This window comes from Delphinus delphis, chromosome 4 (genome assembly GCF_949987515.2).
Source record: "Delphinus delphis chromosome 4, mDelDel1.2, whole genome shotgun sequence".
Classification (NCBI taxonomy): Eukaryota; Metazoa; Chordata; class Mammalia; order Artiodactyla; family Delphinidae; genus Delphinus; species Delphinus delphis.
Window position 1 is genome coordinate 96,033,079 of NC_082686.1, and position 18,616 is coordinate 96,051,694.

General features: G+C 35.6%; 1 protein-coding gene across 5 annotated transcripts in view; it reads left to right on the forward strand.

Annotated features, from left to right (window-relative positions):
- The window catches only part of PHC3 (polyhomeotic homolog 3), an 85,505-nt gene that overhangs the window by 22,415 nt on the left and 44,474 nt on the right, over nt 1-18,616 (forward strand). For 2 of the 5 annotated variants that reach the window (XM_060011163.1, XM_060011166.1), the window contains exons 5-9: nt 1,719-1,877; nt 3,957-4,055; nt 10,456-10,702; nt 16,952-17,823; nt 18,125-18,172. In XM_060011163.1, coding sequence (XP_059867146.1) covers nt 1,719-1,877; nt 3,957-4,055; nt 10,456-10,702; nt 16,952-17,823; nt 18,125-18,172 — 1,425 coding nt within the window. The remainder of the gene's footprint in view (nt 1-1,718; nt 1,878-3,956; nt 4,056-10,455; nt 10,703-16,951; nt 17,824-18,124; nt 18,173-18,616) is intronic. The other 3 variants (XM_060011164.1, XM_060011165.1, XM_060011167.1) reach the window with 3 other exon arrangements.

Sequence of the window (18,616 nt, forward strand, 5' to 3'; positions counted from 1 at the left end):
CGCGCCACAACCAATGAAGCCCACGTGCCTAGCCCATGCTCCGCAACAAGAGAAGCCACTGCATTGAGAAGCCAGTGCACTGCAACGAAGAGTAGCCCCCACTTGCTGCAACTAGAGAAAGCCTGTGTGCAGCAATGAAGACCCAACGCACCCAAATACAGATTTAAGTATTTTATTAAAATTAAGAAATACTTAAAAGATACAGATAAATATAATTAGTTAACCAACTTGTGTACCCACTATGCAGTTTATTTAACTTTTTATTTTTAAATAGTTATCAACTCAGGAAGTTATGAAAACGGTATAGAGAGGTCCTTCTGTATAGCCTTCACTCAGCCTCCTCCAGTCACTTGTTCAGTTTAACAAATGTCCTGGACTGGTACAAATGCTCATGTTTTGGGATATATTATGGAACTGTGCAGGTAGTGTGAATATGGATTCTGTACCCCTATGTGGTGCAAACCTGGAGTTTTGATTCTCATAAGAGCCTCTCTCCTTCCACCTGGGGCAGGGCAGATAGCAACCTTTCTTGCTGCTTCTCAGGACGCATAGGTGGAGCTTTTCCAGCTCCTTTTCACATATTGAGGAGCCCTTTTGAGGATCTTGGCTCAAAACAGGTTTTACTTCTAGGTCCCCCCTGAAATAGGCTCAAAATCAGGTCTTCTATCTCTGTGGGCCAATATCTCCCTAGATTGCCTTGGTGTCAGCTGGAGCTTACATCTTTGAGTTTCTTCCTTTCCGGCACCTGAGAATTCCCCCTCCCTTCCCCTTTTTTGAGTTCAGTTATATATTTTTATAATTTTTCATGTTGATCTTGCATTTCAGTGAGTGCATTTGGGCACGTGGATGTATTAGTTCAATCTGCCTTGTTCCTTGAATCAGAAATCTAATAAACTATTTCTTATTTCTTAATTTTATTCTCTACATTGTCCATAAAAAGGATTTGAGGTTGCATTATGTTATTCTCGTTAAAAATATTATTTATTTTTAAAATGGATAATACATGCATGCATGTATGCATGTGGTAGTCTACATGTGTCCCTTTGTCCTGTTCCCACCCAGTTTGCCTTCACAGGTACAACCAGTTACCAGTCTCTTATATATCCTAGAGATAGACCATGCACTAGTTTATTCTTTAACAGCAGCTTTAGTGTTTATAATTTAATCTTGTAACCAATATTCAGGAGTTTTCCGTCTGTTTGACCAGTAACAATTCTATTTTCTTCTTTTCTGAGAGCTTTTGAAGGAGAATTTTATACTAGTTATATGTTACGTGTATGTTTATGTACATGTGCATGGATTATCTGTGTTTTAACTTTTGTTCATTTCAGAAATCCCTCGAAATGTGACAGAAAATGACAAAATAATGTAGACTGTTGATTCAAATGTTTTAAGTCACTACATGGAATATTAAAATAATGGAACAATAGCCCTAATTTTTGGGAGATAGTAGAAATGATATTTTAAGATGTTGGAATCTTATGAAACACAATGAGGATATCCTTAAAAATTGTCCTAATTACTAACCAGTACATGCTATTGTTTGCATATGCGCAAATAATCGCCTATAGAAATGATGGGTCTGTCAAAGATGAAGCCCTCTCTTAGGTTCCTCAGCCACGATATATACCATTGATTGCCTAACTGCAGCTTGGTGAAATTCAGTGACATGGAAGCAAGAAATGGAAGCCTATGACCTGATATGTTTTCTTCCTTAGATCAACCTCTCTACTTCTCCTACACCTGCACAGTTAATAAGCCGTTCCCAGGCTTCCAGTTCTACCAGTGGCAGTATTACCCAACAGACTATGTTACTAGGGAGTACCTCCCCTACCCTAACGGCAAGCCAAGCTCAAATGTATCTCCGAGCTCAAATGGTAAGATATGAGCTACCAGATTTTTTCAGTGTTTAAAGACTTGAGAGAGATCAAAATGTTTCTTGATTTGATGCAATAGGAGGCATTTTTAATATTTAAGAAATGTTTAACAAAATTTTTGTGTATGTGCCTATTTCTTATACATTTATGTCATGAAAAATTCTACCTTTAATTGGTAGGCCTTCTTGGTGTATCAAATAGTAATTAGCAGCATTAGGGAGCTAACAGATTCTGTAACATAGGAGTGATTAATTTTTAATATCAAATTTCTTTGATTTCAAACCCTTTTTCATATTTTAACATCTCTGAAACTGAGATGCATTTTATAATTGATGGCATCTTACGGTTGTAGTTGGTGCTTGTAGTGATACATAAAATCACCGTATATCTTTGACATCTTAGATTTGATGAAATTGTTAGAAACATAAAAAACTTGGTTGTTAACTATAAATTAGAATTTATATTGTGGGATCTTCTGAAATCTGGATTGGAGTTCGTGATAATTTACCAGATGAGTCTTAGCTTTGGTTATTCCCGTCTTAAAATCTGCAAGGTGATTTGTGTTCCTATGCTCACTTTGATCTTTTGTTAATACAGGAATGTTAATTTGGCTATTGTGTTATCTACTGATTTCCTAATTTACTTCTTGAGCCTTCTTTAAGGAATGTAAAAATTGGTTGACATTTACTTTATTTGATGTCTTTACAGGTAGCTAGAGAAGAACTTTGTCCCTGATATGTATTTATTTATATTCTCTTTTATCCAGTGAACTGAATATATATCTGGATCCCCAGTTCTACACTAAAATTGCAAAGAAGGTTTCCATCATATTTCTAACAGGAAACAATGATATGACCCTCTTTTTATTTACAGACTATTCAATAGACATTACCATATTTCTGGGTTTTTTCCCCATGAGATCTTATTTAATCAGTAATATACTTCAGAATTAGGGAGAACCATTTGAAATGGTTGCTACTGGACCGTTTTTGACTTCTAAAACTGTCAGTTTCATATGGTTCACGCTAGATAGAACATCTTTTTAGGTATAGTGCTTTTAGCTGTTTGTACTGGAAATTACTTTCTTGTGAAAGTTATACTTGTTATTTAATTCACTTAAATTTAGTATGTAAAGAACTGAAGTTTAAATGATCCTTTAATTGGTAATTTTAATTTAAACAGAAATGGCTTTTGAGGAACTGTATAACTTGATGCAATTTTGAGATAGAGTATTCACAGGTTCTTTGAAACAACTGTCATAATTTACTAAATTGGATTGGATAATCTCTGAGTGGATTGTATTGCCTTTTTTAATTAATGGCATTCTGTTTCAGTATTGAAAAAAAAGTATTTGAAAAGAGATGGTGATAATTAAATAAATCAAGTATGTCTTTCCTTTCTTTTTCTTTTCTTTTTTTTTTTTTGATGTGAAGTTTTTTTTTGCAGGCTGCTTTGTTGTTGACTTTTAACATGTTGTGGCATTTACATTTAGAATGAATATTTCTTTACAAATAGTTTTAAAATCAAGAGCAACCTAGGTTTGTACTACACAGATCCTGTGTAGCTGAGTGAAATATTGTAACGTAGCATGTGGCATAGTTATCCTTTGGGGTAAAGAGGACTGAAAAGACTTTTTGGTGTTTCTTTTCATGTTTCTCACTGAAATTTAGTTTGCATTCAAGAGCAGTGACTATGGTTGCCTATTCTAACTTCCATTTTAGGAATCCTGCCACAATAGTTTTGAGCTGGGAAAAGTTTAAGTATAATAGCTTATTTGGGGAAAAATTTGGTATGAGGATTTCATATTGCCAAAATACATTTTCTTTTTTGAGCACTGATTTATTTTCTACTCATCAGAATCATGAGCTGTTTCAAAAATGTTTCTGGTTTTTTTTTTTCCTTTTGAGTTCTCTATTATCAAAAAGTTCTCCTTGTCATGTAAGACCTTTTGCTTAGGAGACAATCCTAAACTGCATTGTCTTTCTGTCACAAATTTCAGTCTCTCTTGCCTGCTATACATTGTGTGTGGGACATGTTCTTTTGTCTTAGGGTATTTTTTTGGTTTTTCTGTCTGTACAGCTGATTTTCACACCCGCTACCACTGTGGCTGCTGTACAGTCTGACATTCCTGTTGTCTCGTCGTCATCGTCATCTTCCTGTCAGTCTGCAGCTACTCAGGTGAGCTTGTCTAGCTTCATAATGTGGTACTTAAGGTCTGGGTCTTCAGGCTAAAGGTAAACATACATTTGTGTTTAAGTTACTGATAGTTTCAGTGCTCTTTGTCACACATTTCAGATCAACATTTAATCCGGTGAGAACTTCAAGAAAATTTTTTGGTTTTATAGAAATTATAATGCCATTAAACAGGGATATTTAGGTTATTTGACATTAGTGAAAGTTAATACGTTTTGCTATGACGTTGTATGTTTAGTTTTATTGTAAAGCAGATTTATTATGTGAGATGTATTCTTTAGATTCCTTTGTAAGCAGTTAGGTAATAACCATGTCACGATGACTTTTAAATTTAAAAATGAGCTGGGTAAACTTTAAACTTAAAAAATTGAGCAGAATGTTACTCAGTTTTTTGTTTATACTTTGTTTGGTACTATGGAAAAAATGAACTTTAATTTTCTCCTTACACCATTCACAAAAATAAACCAGAAGTAATGTAGACCTAAAGACAAAAGACAAAACTATAAAACCTCTAGAAGAAAACACAGGGGATATCTCTACAACTCCAGGGTAGGCAAAGCTTTCTCAGATAGGACACAAAAAGCATTAACTGTAAAAGAAAAGAATGATAAATTGGACTTTATCAAAATTTAAAAACTGTTCTTCAAAAGGCATTGCTACAAAAACAAAGAGGCAAAGCCACAGACTGAGGGAAAATGTTCACAATACATATATCTGACAAAGGACTTGTATTCAGAATATATAAAGTGGGTTTACAACTCAGTAATAAGATCATGAACAGTTCAGTTAAAAATGGGCAGAAATTTGAACACTTCACAGAAGATATGCGAAAGGCCAAGAAGCACATGAAAAAATGCTCGACATGATTAATCTTCCTAGAAATATAAATCAAAACCACAGTGAATATCACTACACACTCACTAGAATGTCTGAAATGAAGGAGACTGAAAATGCCACATTTTGGTGAGAATGTGGAGGAACCATACTATCATATGTGGCTGGTGAAAGTGTAAAAGAGTACAACCACTTTGAAAAAGTTTTCTTATAAAGTTAAACATATGCTTAACATGTTACCCAGCAATTCCACTTCTAGATGTTAACCCTGAGAGATTTGAAAACATATATCCACATGAAGATGTTTAAATGAATGTTCGTAGCAGCTCTATTCAGAATAGCCCCAAACTGGAAGTAACCACTGTCTTTTAACTGGTGAATGGATAAACATATTGTGGAATATTACTCAGAAATAAAAAGGAAGAAACTACTGGTACATCTCAGAAACATTATAATTAGTAAATGATGCCAGACATCACAGAGTGCAATACTCTGCGACTCTATTTATATGAAATTTCTGAACAGGCAGAACTAATCTATAGTGAAAAAAATGGATTTGTGCTACCTGAGGCAGAAGGTGGGGGCGATTGACTGGGAAGGGGTATGAGTGATGGAAATGTTCTATATCTTGATTGGGGTGGTGGTAACATGGTATATACATAATGTCAAAACTTATTGAACTGGTTCATTCATTTTATTGTATGTAAGTCACACCTCAGTAAAGTTAATAAAAATGAATGAAATTGAGTAAATTTTAAATTAAAACAGTTGAGTAGACTTTTATATTGTATGATACCATTTTGATATTTTTCCATAGATAATGTTTTGGATTGCATATGGCAAAAATTGGTATATCTCAAGGTCATCCTTGGCTTCGAATTTTTAATTTAATAATCTCAGTCATCTGGTAAAAAGTAAAAAATGAGATAGCAATAATATTCTTTGGTATTTTTCATAGAATCTCTATTTTATTTAATAACAAAGTCCAATTTTCATATATCAGCATATAAAGATGGTGATCATTTAAACTCCGGTTTCTCATAATGTGCTCTGTGACCCTCTATAGTTCCTTAACTTATTTGGACTTCAGTTTCCATATTTACAAAATGAGACTTTTGTTAACTTTAAGGTTTTTTCAGCTCTAAACTTTAAATGTCTCTTTGTGGAATGAATTTGTTGAAGATATTATCTTCCTGTTTGTTTTGGTTTGTTTTGGTTTGGTTTGGTTTTATAAAACCTGTCAACTTCCAGAATGATAAAGTGGCATGGAGCTAGGCGTGTGGTTGCCATTGAAATTACATGCATGAAGTCCTGCATGGGCTTAAGTTCAACTCCCACTGCAGTCATTTATTAGTTGTATGACTTGAGATAAGTTACCAAACATCTCTAATAGTCATACATACTTGCAGGGTAAGTTGAAGAGTGAGTAATATATGTTTAGTGTCTAGAATATTGTAGGTACTCATTAGCACTTTTTCTGCAAAGGGGAGAATAGGAAGACCTGGGTTTATATTCTGACTTCAGCAACAGTTGCTTTGTCACTTGCCAGTTGATTGATTTTGGATAGGTCATAGTATAGCATGGTGTTTATAAGTTTGGACTCTAGAGCCAGATTCTCTGGATTCAAATACATGTTCTACCACCTTCTCATTGTATGTCCTTAAATCTCAGTTTCAACGATATAAAATAAAATAAATGTATTGCTTCGTAGGGTTGTAATGAGGATTAAACAGAACAGTGTCTGTTACCTAGTGAGCACTCACTAAATGTTAGCTGTTATTACTTATGCTAAGCCTCAGTTTCTTCACTGTGAACTGGAAGTAATAGCTCAGAGTTGTTATAAGGAATAAATGAGACAGTAATCATAAATAAAGCACTCAGCATAGTGCCTGGCACATAAGATATCACATGCTACTAATTACTGTTTTTGTTATGCACTGTCTAAAGATGAGTCATGAATTTGGTTCTTAGCTTTCATGTAGCTAGTAGTGAAGAGAGAAGCTCAACCATTTAAAGGATTTGCAGTTTCCAAGGTAAAATAAACCAGTTATTAGGAAAATACAACTAACAAACTCTCTAGAGCACAGTCTGTTTTGTGGGTTCTCATAGTCAAAGTAATTTGTAGAATTAGCTCTTTGGGGTCCAGTTTGATGTGTATAGGTATGTGGCTTTCTAATAATCTGACTCAATTCAAGGATAGACTGAGGAACTAGAGGGATGGATTGACCTTTAGGAACTTCTCTACTAATGTTTTTCTTTGCTGTGCTTTAGAAGTGGCAGTGAATGAGGCTGACAGTGGTAGGTGATGCTAATATTTTGAATATTCCAGTGGTAACTTTCCTCAAGTTCAGGGCTGTTAGTTTTGAAAAACTTGTGCTCTACTTTGTTAATTTTTAAACATATATTTGCAGTTTTTAAAACATTTAATTTGTTTGTAATTGAGAAATACCAAATTTGAAGTTTTATTTTAGTACTCTTTAACTGACAAAAGTCAGTATAACAGTTAATTTTTCCTCAGTATTAAAATTTATAGCATACTGTAAAAAAATGAGAAATTTGGAATATCTTACCATTTTAAATGCTCCATCTCTTCTCCTTATCATGAAAAAAAAATGTGACTTTCAGAAAGATATCATAAGACTAAAAGTATGTTATAGAAAAGTAAGAAATCTTACCAAGGCTCTCTGGGCAATTCTGTAAGAATTGAGGAGAAAACAGCCTTTTAAATTTAAAAGCTAGAAACAGTTCTACTGCTGGCAGTGTGACATGAACTCTTAATTTCCTTATGTACAAAGAAGAGATCCTATGATAATTCACACATTATTTGTTAGATCCAAATTAAAAAACTGACGTGAGGGTATTTGGATAATCCACTATAAAAATGTAAGGTGTGAAATTAGCAAAAATACTTTGTGGGAAATCTAGACTTTTTCAAAAGTCAGAAAGTTTCCCCAAACTGATCACAGGAAAAGTTCAGATGAAATTAAAGTTGGGCATTAGATGCCATAATATTCTTTATCTTAGAAAGGGTGGGTTCTTTTTAAAAGTGAAGCTCTGTCAAGGAAATCTGAATATGTGATCTATTAACAGCTCAGTTAGCTCTGTATATGCTTTAGGAGTATAGTTTACATGTTTGGAATTTATTGTAAATATTTAAGCCAAGATGACCATAGATAGTAAAGCCATATACTAAAATTTATCTATTCATATAAATAACATATGGTATATAATACGCACATGCATACGTTTTCTTCCAGAATTCCAGAAAACAAAAGGAAAATTAGAAGAAAAATATATTATTCTATAGAAATGGACTGCTACAGCTTAAGGGTTCACTGTGTCAGATCTTCATTTACTTTGAATATGCTTTTCCTTTGAAGGAAAGCTTTTGTTTTTCAGGTTATAGTTCAGACCTTGATTACCATCATTCTGTGGTCCACCTTATACATTATTTATGGCAGATGTTAAATTTCTTGCTGTTTTTCCCTTGCTTCCTGAGAGATTTTAATATTCCTCTGCTAGACATTTGTTGAGATTTCTTTTGGTAAAACATGAACAGATTTTAATGTTAGCTTAAGAAAACCATAAATAAAACAAGATACTTAACAACAACAAGAGCAACAAAATCCATGCAATACATTTTTCAGAATCAGATATAGGAGAATACCTCAGACTTGTGTAGTTTCTGTTATGTCTGCAGCCGGAATTGCGGGGAGTACAAAAATGAATGTCAGAGATGAGAGCCTGCCAGTCAGAGTCTCAGTATTTCACAGACACAGACATTAGTAATTCTAAACCAAGCTAGATGTTTGTCATTGGTATAGGCCACTATGATCCAAATTCTATGGGAAAAGCATAGAGGGGAGGAGAAATTATTTCTAACCAGGGACTTCGAGAGGTTTCTTTGGGAGAATGGGTAGGAATTTTAATGGTCTTGAGCACTGTGTTGGGCTTCAAGAGACAGCATTGAGGAAAGAGGAATTTGAGCAAGGGCTCTAAATGAAGACAGTGCAAGGTATGTTTGGAGAAGGGTGAGCAGAACAGTTTGGCTAGAGTATGAGGATTGTGAAATAAATAGTGGAAAAAGGGACTCAAAGCAGTTTGGGCCCAGACTGTGGAGGGCTTTGAGTGGCAAGCTGAGAAATCTGGATTTTAGCATATTTTATCTTCGCATTAAATTTCAGTAATACAGCAGTAATTAGTCCATTTACAATGCTGTGAAATATTTGACAAAAATCAGAGAAGTTGCTCCATATGATCTCACTTAGAAAATTCTTTCAGTAGCTTAGAATAGAACTGATTAAAACTTCAGCTGCCCTGAAGTAAACATTTATTCAGCATCTGCTGTTGGCTGAACACTGCATTGGCACTTGGAAAGAGAAGGTATAGAGCATCAGTTAATGATACAGCTGTAGAGACAGAACACACATGAAACTGAAGAACATCCATAAAGCAGCAATATATTTGTTACTTTAGAATCTCTCTTACTTCAGTTTCCCTCCCAGGGTCAGTGCTAGCATAAATGTTTTAGGTGCATTCATTTCTGAGGCAAAAGGTTAGGAAGCTATTGGAGAGGCATTTTTGCCTTGCTGTTTGAAAATGTTATAGACCTCAGGTGAGAGTAATTGGGATAATCCTTGCCACCATCCAGACTGGCAGTGTGTTTAGCATAGCCCCGGTGTAGATAGGAGTCATCATGTAAACCATTTCAAGGCCATGCACAATGTCTTTAGTTCATGGGATCTAGCTCTCAAAGGCAAATGAGTGTTTCATAACCACCACAACAAAATCTCACTAACTCTTTAAAGTTAGTTAATAGGAAATGCTTTTCATAATTATCACAATGGGGTAGGTGATTTCATGAATTTGTCTTCTTACTTAGAAGATTAATGTTCCCTTATAATCTCTATAGACCTATTAACTTGCTTTTTTTGTTATCTTTCTGATCTTTATTAAGATAGCAATATTATATCCACACTATCCTAATTGTGCGTAGTAATTTCTCACAAGTTTATGAGGGACTTGTAGCCTTAAAATGTTTCACAATCCTGTCATGGAGAACTCAGTGAAGTAGAAGGAATTGCTCATTCTTCCCTCCACACCCTGGGCTCTCCCACCTCTGCAGCTTTGCTCAAGTTTTCCTTTTTGCCTGGAATGCTCTTCCTCGTTCTCCTTCCTTTTGACTGTCTCTGACCTGGTAACTTTAAAATGCAGTATGTTGCAGAGTAATTTCCTCATATTGATAGTTCATTTGCAATATATATATGTGTGTATATATATATATATATATTCTATTTTCATTTAGTTCTTAACGATTCTTTTCCTTAATGTCTTTTTAAAAAAATTGCCACTTAATGTTTAAGATATGATTACTTAGAATAATAGCTCCCCTTTCCTTCAGGGTTAATTAGTTGTTTCAAGTGCTTGTAGCTTTATGCATAATATAAAAAGCATAATATAAATGTGTTGTCATTGTTGTTATAATGGTAGTGATTACCACATCAATTAATACCATCTGTTTCATCCTTATTTTTTGTTATGTGGTTCTTAGGTTCAGAATTTAACATTACGCAGCCAGAAGTTGGGTGTATTATCTAGCTCACAAAATGGTCCGCCAAAAAGTACTAGTCAAACTCAGTCATTGACAATTTGTCATAACAAAACAACAGTGACCAGTTCTAAAATCAGCCAACGAGATCCTTCTCCAGAAAGTAATAAGAAAGGAGAAAGTCCAAGTCTGGAATCACGAAGCACAGCTGTCACCCGGACATCAAGTATTCACCAGTTAATAGCACCAGGTGGGATAAAGCTTTTGTTGAAAACAGTTGCATTATTCATTTTCTTAGCAGGCAGAGCAAAACAAAAGATGTCCATTACTTGAACGAGAATACTTTTAAAACATTTTAAAATGTGAATTTTCTAAGTTAACAAAAGAACAGTAGTGTAGCTTGAAAAAAGAGAAATCAAAAGAGCCCAACAGCTAAAACAAATTATAATAATAAAATAGATTTTTTGGATCAGTTGACATTTGATTAACATCTTCATCATGTGCTGGTCTGCTGTTATGTCGATAAAACCTTTTAGCTTTAAAATAATTTGCCTGTGGTTTGTTTAATGTGCTTTAGTGGAACAAAATTAAAAGCTTTTTAAAAAAAGCAAGTATGTATTTTTCTTTAACATTGTCATTAGTGGAAGGAATTTATCAGTTTCCAAAAATAAGGATTATGCATAATTATTTTCCTCACCATGTTGCTATTTTTCCATCTTTGATTTCATCTCTGAGAGGCAAATGTCCGGGAATCAACTAAGTCGTTTTCATTTTCATCAGCCTTTGAATCCCATGTGTGCTCCCTCTGCCATCTACAGATAATGTTGCTTCATGGTTCTCATGCTGGAAATTCTGGGGCCGTGCAGACTGAGTTTCCTTACCGTGTCTTCTGTTCATCTCAGAATTTCTCAGTGTTGAGCTTTCTTCACTTCTAATAGGATAAGGAATTATCTGCTTTCTTCTTTAAAGTTAGCACTATTTCCTTGTGTCATTGATTGCATCTTTTTTACTGACTCCTTACTTTCTTTCATAGTTATTATAGCATCTTTTGTCTCCCTCATGCTGGATCCTTTCTTTTGCTTCTTAAGCATACTTAGATCTCTCCTATTCTTAATATATCTACATATGGTTTTTGTTTGTTTGTTTGTTTTGTTTTTGTTTTTTTTGGTACGCGGGCCTCTCACTGTTGTGGCCTCTCCCATTGCGGAGCACAGGCTCCGGACGCGCAGGCTCAGCGGCCATGGCTCATGGGCCCAGCCGCTCTGCGGCATGTGGGATCCTCCCAGACCGGGGCATGAACCCGTGTCCCCTGCATCGGCAGGTGGACGCTCAACCACTGCGCCACCAGGGAAGCCCTCTACATATGTTTTTATACCAGTTTAACTATTGTTTATTGAAAGTGTGTGTGTGTGTGTGTGTTGTGTGTGTGACGCACTGGGCTAGATACCTCACATATGTTACATTAAAAAAAAAAATCTTCCTTTGATCCAGCCTCATCAGGTAAGCATCTTCTTTCTATCCTTTTATAATTATGCATTACTTTTTTCTTTTTTTCGCATTACTTTTTAAAGATTCATTTTGCACTGCTGAAGGTTGCCTTTTCTCTTTTTATGTTTCTTCTGTGCTGATATTGCCAACGTTCTCTGCATCACGCAATCTCAAGATCTTGGAATTGTTTGATTCCCCTAGTTAGAAATCTCTCCTTCTGAACTTGTATAGCATTTAAAAAATATTTACTTATTTAATTGTCTGCACTGGGTCTTAGTTGCAGCATGCGGGGATCTTTTAGTTGCAGCATGTGGGATCTTTAGGTGCGGCATGTGAACTCTTGGTTGTGTCATGTGGGATCTAGTTCCCTGACCAGGGATCGAACCTGGGCCCCCTGCATTGGGAGTGCGGAGTCTTAACTGGACCACCAGGGAAGTCCCTTGTATAGCATTTTTATATTTCTTTGTGGTACTTTTTCTTTTATAGTTACTTATATACTTAGTGATCTTAGCTTTTCTACTAGACAGTAAGTAAGCTCTTTGAGGGTAGTGTCAGGTACTTTACATTTATTAAGTCTTTTAATCCTTTTTCAGATTAACCTTTTCATTCTTTTATCTTGACAGCACCAAGTTATGCCTTATATGTACTTATATCTATAATAGGTGGACAATAGTAAATATTTGTTGGATTAATAGTTGATTTTTTTTTTCCATTTGGATTTTGGAAGTTATAGCACAGTTTTTTCCATTTGTACTAACTAGGTATCACTGGTTAGAATTCTTCAATCTGAATCTTAGATAAGTGAAGGGTTTGTTAGAATGTATAAATAATAAATCCACTCATAGTATGGTTAGATGTGAATTCTTTTTTATAAACATCTGTGTGCAAGGTCCTGCTATCTATATGGCATGATAACAGGATTTTTGTACTGTATTGTCCAGAGTATTCTTAGCCTCAAACCAGCCTCTGGCCACTGTTTTTCTTTGTTTTGTTTTCTGTTTGGCTGCGCTCCATGGCTTGTGGGATCTTAGTTACCCAACCAGAGGTTGAACCCATGCCCTCGGCAGTGAAAGCGCAGAGTCCTAACCATTGGAACGCCAGGGAATTCCCTGGCCAGTGTTGATGGAAGGAGTTAGTGTGGAGAGGCAGTGACCCACTGTGCTTGGAATGACTGCTCAGGGGACAATTTATATTGATTTCTATAGTTTTGATAGATTATAATGGAGGGTAGGTTAATTTCCTTTCAAAGAGAAAGGTAGGAACTCTTTCAGGGTTAGTTCAAGCAAAGAGATCTGTTTTTGGATTTTCATTCCCCCTGAACTCACAATATCTGGTTCTAAGTTAACACTTACTCTTCCCCTTTTCATTGATAGTGTGATAATATCTTTCTAGTTGCCTTCCTCTGATGGCCAATATTTTATGTAAGTATGGAGGAGACCAGTAAGCTAAAACCATCTAAGAGTAAGAGGGCCTTACACCATCCTGAGACTTCAGGACAATTGCAATTCCAGATTTAGAGCTTATGTGTATTAACCAAACTCCAGTTTTCTGTGGTGTTACTTTTTAGAAATAAAACCAAATGGAACACCCTAAGCCACATAAACCTTTGCAGCTTCCAAACTTAAAAATTCAATTTTAACTTAAAAATGCAGTTATTCAAAGCAATTTGTATCTTCTGGCAAGGCAGCAGTTATAATTTTTCTACTCTTTTAGTTTTTCTGCTCTTGTTGGTATGGAGTTAATCTGAAGCTAAGATTTTTTTTTTTTTTTTTTTGAGATTCTTGAATTGGTAATTTGTCCTTTTCTTCAATTAGAAAAATGCTTGCTCCTGCAGGTCACTTTCAAGTATTAAAAAATCTGCTTGTATTCTAACATAGTATAGTCTAGTAATTATTATAATAGACATATAACAGACATGGTTATTATTTCCTTACATGTATTTCTAGGGTGCTAACATCATTTAGTTTTCTTCATCATTTCTTCTTGAGGGTGGAATTCCCACTTGATATTTATTAATCCTATTTTTAATATATAAAATAAAGGCAAACTTTAACCAAATGTCTGGAAATTATCATGAACTATATTAGAGCTCAGTCTTTAGAGCTTTTATGAAATAAGTTAGAAAAAATATGCATCTTTTTTTGCAGACATTAATCCAGTATGTAGTGAAAAGACTAATTAGTCTGCTTAGGCTATCATAAAAAAATACCATGGCCTAGATAGCTTAAACCAGGGGTCCCCAACCCCCAGTCCACGGACCAGTAGCAGTCCTCGACCTGTTAGAAATCAGGCCACACAGCAGGAGGTGAGCGGCAGGTGAGTGAGTAGTGAAGCTTCATCTCCCGCTCCCCATTCCTCATTGCTCACATTACGGCCTGAACCACCATATCTGCCCCCCTCCCCGTCCCTGGAAAAATTGTCTTCCATGAAAGTGGTCCCTGGTGCCAGAATGGTTGGGTACCACTGGCTTAAGCAACAGAAATTTATCTTCTCACAGTTCTGGAGGCTGGGAAGCTCAAGATCAAGAACTGGCAGTGTTTGGTTTTTGGTGAGCGCTCTCTTTCAGGCTTGCAGATGGCTGCCTTCTAGTGTGTCCTCATACAGTCTTTCATCTGAGTGCAGGAAGAGAGGATATCGAGTTCTCTTCTGTCTCATCCTGTTGGGTCAGGGCCTCACCCTTTTGACCTCATTTAACCATAATTACTTCCTTAGAGGCCCCCTTACCAAACACAGTCACATTAAGGGTTAGGGCTTCAACATGAATTTTGGGGGACACATACATTCAGACCATAATAGGAACCTAGACTCAGCTAAGACTGTGGATTCTTTTATACCCAGCGCTGCCTCTTAATAGCCAGGTGATTTTAGGCAAGTCACTTCACTACTGAAAGTTTCTTCACTTGAAATATACTGGATTAGTATAGTACCCTATGTACTTCGTGGGGTTGTAGTAACTACTGAATGAAGTAATATATTTAATAATTTACAATAATATATTTAATTATTTGCAATAATAAAAGGTTCTGCTGCATATGTGAGAGATGATGCCAATCATTAATTCTCCAGTTACAAGGCCACCCTGACAATACTAAAGTGTTTATTAAAATCAGAGAAATTAACACACGTCATGATTCTCCAGAACACTAGGACTTTTCTTATATGGAAGTATTGTTTAAGATATCCTCAGTTATTCTGTAGTATATGTGCTTGTCAGTTGGACTTAATGGACTAATATAAAATATATAGACTCATTTTGATTTCTGATCAAAGAAAAATTTTATTTAGGTGAAAGGATAACTATTACTGTATTGAATTACCAGCTCTAGAAGGCAAAGATTGCTTACTTGCTAGAGCAAAGAAAGACTTTTTATTCCCATGAATATAATCTCCATTGTACTTCAAGAATATGGTAAATTTTAATTATAACTTAAAAATTGAATTAAAGTGGGCCTTTGCTAAACCTCTATTTCCTTATCTGTAAAAGGGTACCTACTCAACAGGCATTTTGTGAGTACAAAGGAGAGAGATGTGAAAGCATCTTAAGCCCCTTGGTGGAAAGGTACTCTATAATAAAGTCCAAGATTTTTTTGAATACTCTATAATAGAGAGTCTTTATCAACACATTTATAAAGTGCTGACATAAAATTTTCAGTCTTAGTTTGAGATGCTAGTCTAGTTATATGAAAATTACTTTGTTAGATGAAATTTTAGATCTAATTTCCATTTTGTTTTTAACAATTCGTGGGTATTTGTTGAACCTTCTAAATGCTTCTTTCTTGAGATGTTAATCAGATGTTAATTTCCTTAAAGAATCTCCATAATTTCAAATAATAATGAACCAAATACAGAAAGGTTGAAAAAAATTTGTTAGAATTTTTTATAAGGTCTTTGTCACAAATAATGGTTGAATGTAAAAATAGATAAAAGGCATTACAGTCTGAGATTAAGAAAAAAGTTTTGCCTGTCTTTAGGTATATTTTAAATGTGATAATGTTACATGGTATTAATATTAAGTAATCTTCAGTTTATCTTCTGGTGAACCCAGTTTCCATTCTTATTTAGATAGAGAGGATTTCACCAGCATCTCCCTCTGTGTGAACATATGCACCAGTCAGTATGCAGAGGAGGCATAATGATGTGGAAACTACTGTCTACTTGATTTTGCTAATTCTTACATATATATTTCCTGTTATGAGTGGCTCCCTTGTGGAGAAAACTGGTATTATCACTTATAGATTACTGTAGGTTTCTTTTAGTGTATGTGGGAGAGAGAAGTAAAACAAGATCATTTGTCTAGACAGCATGGCTGATTGCGTCATTTTTTCTGCAAGCAAAACTATTGGTCTCCTGGATTTGGAATGGCCCCTGAAATTTCATTTCTTAGTTACTGTGATTATTTAACCATGCTGTAGGATTCACACGTGTATTTTGCTTAAGTGAATTAACTTTTTATACAAAATATTTTCCTGGGTCAAATAGTACCAACTATTCATCTCGGTTCAAATTGGGGAACTTATTTGGGAAGCTTTATAGGTAATTACATTGACTGTTAGTTGGAAGAATGTTTAGACATGGATTAGAAAGGATGAGACCTTTATTTTATGATTTTGAAGTTATCTTTATTTATATTACACTTGTTCAGTTACACTCCTCTTCTTCCCAGAGAAGGAATTCAAGTGGATAAACTTTGTTAAAAGTTAATGGAAATATTCTGGTGACATATAAAATTTAATAAGAATAAATCATGTAGATTCAGATTTATGAATCAATTGTTTTAGGCAGTTTTCTTTTGGAACTTATCACAGTACAGTTTGTTTTATGAAATTATGTAGTTTTCCAAGGAAAAGTTGTTTGTCATTACATTTTTGAGCCATTCTTGTTGGGAAGACTTGTAATAGATTTCTGATGATTATGACCTTCTGATGCGAAAACGTTCCTCATTTAGATTTATTTTAAAATTTATGTGATTACTTTTGAAATAAATACTAATTGTCATTTTTTTCTCTCACAGCTTCATATCCTCCAATTCAGCCTCATCCTCTAATAAAACATCAGCAGATTCCTCTTCATTCACCACCTCCCAAAGTTTCCCACCATCAGCTGATGCTACAGCAGCAGCAACAGCAAATTCAGCCAATCACACTTCAAAGTCCAACTCAAGACCCACCACCATCCCAGCACTGTTTACCACTCCAAAACCACGGCCTGCCTCCAGCTCCCAGTAGTGCCCAGTCACAGCATTGTTCCCCAATTCAGAGTCATCCCCCTCCTTTACCAGTGTCTCCTAGCCAGTCACAGTCAGCACAGCAGTCTGTAGTGGTGTCTCCTCCACCACCTCATTCACCAAGTCAGTCTCCTACTATAATTATTCATCCACAAGCACTTATTCAGCCACACCCACTTGTGTCATCAGCTCTCCAGCCAGGGTCAAACTTGCAGCAGTCCACTGCTAATCAGGTGCAACCTACAGCACAGCTGAATCTTCCATCCCATCTTCCACTTCCAGCTTCCCCTGTTGTACACATTGGCCCAGTTCAGCAGTCCACCTTGGTGTCCCCAGGTCAGCAGATTGTGTCTCCAGCATCACACCAGCAATATTCAACCCTGCAGTCCTCTCCAATCCCAATTGCAACCCCTCCGCAGATGTCGACATCTCCTCCAGCTCAGATTCCACCACTGCCCTTGCAGTCTATGCAATCTTTACAAGTGCAGCCTGAAATTCTGTCCCAGGGCCAGGTTTTGGTGCAGAATGCTTTGGTGTCAGAAGAGGAGCTTCCAGCTGCAGAAGCTTTGGTCCAGTTGCCATTTCAGACTCTTCCTCCTCCACAGACTGTTGCGGTAAACCTACAAGTACAACCACCAGCATCCGTTGATCCACCAGTGGTAAGCCCTTGGAAGCTCTTTGACTTTCTTGCCGACCTGAAAGTAAAAACAGTTTTCTCCCACGCTATGTTATATCATTAGATCTAAATGCCAATGAATTTAAAAAGCTTGAAATTTCCATCTGTCAGTATCTGACATACATGCTGTATGGGCAAAAAAAAAAAAAAAAAAAATACCTTTTGTTGTAGTATGGTTGCATGCTTGATAATTTGTAATGGTTATTAAAAGTCCCTCGTTAATTTTATTACTATTTAAACAAATCCATCTGCTATCTTTACAGAGTTGATTTTTTTTCCCCAAGGGAATGCATTTGAACCAGTGTCATCTGCACAAAGTTTTTTCTCTTAAGGTGATTATCCTTCATAGATCCCTTCTGTTGGCTTGTATGTTCTTAAACGTATGGTTTATCTAGCTAACCTTTTTGGTTGTATGCATTCTGAAGTACTAGGCCTTTATGGGGCTTTTGCTTCAAGGTGGAGGTATGCTTGTATGATGTAATTTTTTGGTAAACTTGTATTTTGTAATTAAAACTTTGTAAAAACCAGTTATTCTAGGAAAGAATCCAACTTTGCAAAAACAACATTAACTGTAGGCCATCTTTCAGAATTATTAAACTGATTTTTAAATTTCTACTAAGGGAGAATATATACTTAAAATATTTCTCATTTAAAAAGCTAAGAAAATCTCAGCGGATGAGTTGAATACTGAGGATGAAAAAATCCACTGGGAGGAGTAAAAGTTTTGAGTAACTGAGATTGTGGTGAAATTTATCAAAATAAACCTCTAGAAATGG